The sequence below is a fragment of the Corvus brachyrhynchos genome, unplaced genomic scaffold (assembly GCF_000691975.1).
Source record: "Corvus brachyrhynchos isolate BGI_N302 unplaced genomic scaffold, ASM69197v1 scaffold419, whole genome shotgun sequence".
NCBI classification, from domain to species: domain Eukaryota; kingdom Metazoa; phylum Chordata; class Aves; order Passeriformes; family Corvidae; genus Corvus; species Corvus brachyrhynchos.
In genome coordinates, this window is record NW_008239763.1 from 192,326 (window position 1) to 196,873 (window position 4,548).

The 4,548-nt window shown below is 46.3% G+C and overlaps 1 protein-coding gene across 1 annotated transcript in view; it reads right to left on the minus strand.

Moving 5' to 3' along the window:
- The window catches only part of DCAF8 (DDB1 and CUL4 associated factor 8), a gene marked incomplete at its 3' end in the record, with an annotated part of 27,376 nt that overhangs the window by 11,373 nt on the left and 11,455 nt on the right, over window positions 1-4,548 (minus strand). Inside the window, exon 5 of the mRNA XM_017742794.1 lies at window positions 4,124-4,383. Within this exon, the coding sequence (XP_017598283.1) occupies window positions 4,124-4,383 (260 nt within the window). The remainder of the gene's footprint in view (window positions 1-4,123; window positions 4,384-4,548) is intronic.

The following is a 4,548-nucleotide window of genomic DNA, read 5'->3' on the forward strand; positions in this document are numbered from 1 at the left end:
GGGGAAAACCAGCAGGAAATGGGGAAAAACGGTGGGAAATGGGGAAAAAACAGGGAAAATGGGGAAAAATGGGGAAAACCAGCGGGGAAATGGGGAAAAAAACACAAGGAAAAACGGGGAAAAACATGGGGAAATCAGGAAAAAAACAGTGGGAAAATGGGGAAAAACGGGGGGGGAAGAGGCAAAAAACAGGGAAAACGGGGAAAAATGGGGAAAAACAGCAGGGAACCGGGAAAGACACGGGGAAATGGGGAAAACAGCGGGAAATGGGGAAAAAACACGGGGAAATGGGGAAAACCAGCGGGAAAAGGGGAAAAACACAGGGAAAACGGGGGAAAACCAGCGGGAAATGGGGAAAAAACAGCAGGAAAACGGGGAAAAAGAGGGGGGAAATGGAGAAAAACATCGGGAAACCAGGAAAGACATGGGGAAAACGGGGAAAAACGGGGAAAACCACCAGGAAATGGGGAAAAACCACAGGGAAAATGGGGAAAAATGGGGAAAACCAGGGAAAAAATGGGGAAAACCAGCGGGGAATGGGGAAAAATCCAGGGAAAACGGGGAAAAACGGCAGGGAAAGGGGGAAAAAGACGAGGAAATGGGGGAAAATGGGGAAAACCAGCAGGAAATGGGGAAAAACGCAGGGAAACCAGGAAAAACCACAGGGAAATCAGGAAAAAGCAGCGGGAAAATGGGGAAAAAACATGGGGGAAATGGGGAAAAACCAGGGAAATGGGGAAAAATGGGGAAAAACATCGGGGAAAGGGGGAAAAACCACAGGGAAAATGGGGAAAACGGGGGGGAAATGGGGAAAAACGGCAGGAAAAGGGGAAAAATCACAGGGAAAATGGGGAAAACAGTGGGAAATAAGGAAAAAACAGCAGGAAAAAGGGGAAAAACCCAAAACCCCAAATTTCCCCAAAAAACCCCAAATTTTCCCAAAAACCCCAAATTTTCCCAAAAAAACCCCCAAATCTTCCCCCCAAAACCCCAAATTTCCCCAAAAAACCCCAAATTTTCCCAAAAACCCCAAATTTTCCCAAAAAAACCCCCAAATCTTCCCCCCAAAACCCCAAATTTCCCCAAAAAACCCCAAATTTTCCCAAAAACCCCAAATTTTCCCAAAAAAACCCCCAAATCTTCCCCCCAAAACCCCAAATTTCCCCAAAAAACCCCAAATTTTCCCAAAAACCCCAAATTTTCCCAAAAAAACCCCCAAATCTTCCCCCCAAAACCCCAAATTTCCCCAAAAAACCCCAAATTTTCCCAAAAACCCCAAATTTTCCCAAAAAAACCCCCAAATCTTCCCCCCAAAACCCCAAATTTCCCCAAAAAACCCCAAATTTTCCCAAAAACCCCAAATTTTCCCAAAAAAACCCCCAAATCTTCCCCCCAAAACCCCAAATTTCCCCAAAAAACCCCAAATTTTCCCAAAAACCCCAAATTTTCCCAAAAAAACCCCCAAATCTTCCCCCCAAAACCCCAAATTTCCCCAAAAAACCCCAAATTTTCCCAAAAACCCCAAATTTTCCCAAAAAAACCCCCAAATCTTCCCCCCAAAACCCCAAATTTCCCCAAAAAACCCCAAATTTTCCCAAAAACCCCAAATTTTCCCAAAAAAACCCCCAAATCTTCCCCCCAAAACCCCAAATTTCCCCAAAAAACCCCAAATTTTCCCAAAAACCCCAAATATTCCCCCAAAAACCCCAAATTTTCCCTCAAAAAACCCCGAATTTTGCCCAAAAACCCCAAATTTTCCCCCAAAACCCCAAATTTTCCCAAAACCCCCTGAATTTTCCCCCCAAAACCCCCAAATTTGCAAAAAAATTCCCATTTTCCCCAAAAAATTCCCATTTCACCAAAAACCCCGAATTTTCCCAAAACCCCCTCCAGTTCTCTCCGAAAAACCCAGGTTATTTTGGGGGAAAATTCGGGTTTTTTGGGCAAACAGCTGATGTTTGTGGGAAAAGCGGAGTTTTTGGTAGGAAAACGGGAATTTTTGGGGCAGAAATTGGATTTTTGGGGGAAAATGGGAAATTTTGGGGCAGAAATTGGATTTTTGGGGGAAAATGGGAAATTTTGGGGCAGAAATTGGATTTTTTGGGTAGGAAAAGGGAATTTTGGGGCAGGAATTGGATTTTTTTTGGGGAAAAGGGAAATTTTGGGGCAGAAATTGGATTTTTTTGGGGGAAAAGGGGAGATTTTGGGGCAGAAATTGGATTTTTGGGTAGGAAAATGGGAAATTTTGGGGCAGGAATTGGATTTTTTTGGGGGGAAAAGGGGAGATTTTGGGACAGAAATTGGATTTTTTGGGGGAAATGAGGGGAATTTGGGGCAGGAATTGGATTTTTGGGTGAAATGAGGGGAATTTGGGGCAGGAATTGGATTTTTGGGTGGAAATGAGGGGAATTTGGGGCAGGAATTGGATTTTTGGGTGGAAATGAGGGGAATTTGGGGCAGGAATTGGATTTTTGGGTGGAAATGAGGGGAATTTGGGGCAGGAATTGGATTTTTGGGTGGAAATGAGGGGAATTTGGGGCAGGAATTGGATTTTTGGGTGGAAATGAGGGGAATTTGGGGCAGGAATTGGATTTTTGGGTGGAAATGAGGGGAATTTGGGGCAGGAATTGGATTTTTGGGTGGAAATGAGGGGAATTTGGGGCAGGAATTGGATTTTTGGGTGGAAATGAGGGGAATTTGGGGCAGGAATTGGATTTTTGGGTGGAAATGAGGGGAATTTGGGGCAGGAATTGGATTTTTGGGTGGAAATGAGGGGAATTTGGGGCAGGAATTGGATTTTTGGGTGGAAATGAGGGGAATTTGGGGCAGGAATTGGATTTTTGGGTGGAAATGAGGGGAATTTGGGGCAGGAATTGGATTTTTGGGTGGAAATGAGGGGAATTTGGGGCAGGAATTGGATTTTTGGGTGGAAATGAGGGGAATTTGGGGCAGGAATTGGATTTTTGGGTGGAAATGAGGGGAATTTGGGGCAGGAATTGGATTTTTGGGTGGAAATGAGGGGAATTTGGGGCAGGAATTGGATTTTTGGGTGGAAATGAGGGGAATTTGGGGCAGGAATTGGATTTTTGGGTGGAAATGAGGGGAATTTGGGGCAGGAATTGGATTTTTGGGTGGAAATGAGGGGAATTTGGGGCAGGAATTGGATTTTTGGGTGGAAATGAGGGGAATTTGGGGCAGGAATTGGATTTTTGGGTGGAAATGAGGGGAATTTGGGGCAGGAATTGGATTTTTGGGTGGAAATGAGGGGAATTTGGGGCAGGAATTGGATTTTTGGGTGGAAATGAGGGGAATTTGGGGCAGGAATTGGATTTTTGGGTGGAAATGAGGGGAATTTGGGGCAGGAATTGGATTTTTGGGTGGAAATGAGGGGAATTTGGGGCAGGAATTGGATTTTTGGGTGGAAATGAGGGGAATTTGGGGCAGGAATTGGATTTTTGGGTGGAAATGAGGGGAATTTGGGGCAGGAATTGGATTTTTGGGTGGAAATGAGGGGAATTTGGGGCAGGAATTGGATTTTTGGGTGGAAATGAGGGGAATTTGGGGCAGGAATTGGATTTTTGGGTGGAAATGAGGGGAATTTGGGGCAGGAATTGGATTTTTGGGTGGAAATTTCCATCCTAAAATTCCCTGGATTTGGGGCTGGAATGGTGTTCCCATGAGAAAAATCCCACCCTAAAATTTTTTGGGATTTGGGGTTGGCACGCGCCCGGATTTGGGGCTGGAATGGTGTTCCCAAGGGCAAAATTCCATCCTCAAATTTTTTGGGAATTCTGAGCTGGAACAGGTCTGGATTTGGGGCTGGAATGGTGTTCCCATGAGCAAAATTCCATCCTAAAATTTTTTGGGATTTGGGGTTGGAACGGGCCCGGATTTGGGGCTGGAATGGTGTTCCCATAGACAAAATTCCATCCTAAAATTTTTTGGGATTTGGGGCTGGAACGGGCCCGGATTTGGGGCTGGAATGGTGTTCTCATGGGCAAAATTCCATCCTAAAATTCCCTGGATTTGGGGCTGGAATGATGTTCCCATGCCTGGATTTGGGCAGAAGAATCCCTGGATTTGGGCTCTCCCAGTGCTCCCAGTTTGGCCCCACCTCACTAACTGGTCCCAATTTGGGCCAGGGAATCCATGGATTTGGGAAGGGGGAAAAAGTTGGATTTGAAAAGGGGAAATTGGGCCAGGGAATGCCTGGATTTGGGCAGAAGAATCCCTGGATCTGGGGCTCTCCCAGTGCTCCCAGTTTGGCCCCACCTGACGAACTGGTCGCGGCCGCCGACGGCGAACTGGGAGGTGTTGGCGGGGTTGACGAAGATGGTGTAGAGGCCGACCTTCTTCTCCTTCTCCTTGGTCACCACCAGTTTCCTGGGAAAAGCCGGGATCAGCCCCAAAGCCCAGCCTAAATCCCCTAAACCCAGACTAAATCCCCTAAACCCAGCCTAAATCCCCCCAAACCCAGCCCAAACCCCCTAGGCCCAGCCCAAATCCCCCCTAAAAATCCCATTTTTCCCCCCAAAAAGTCCCCATTTT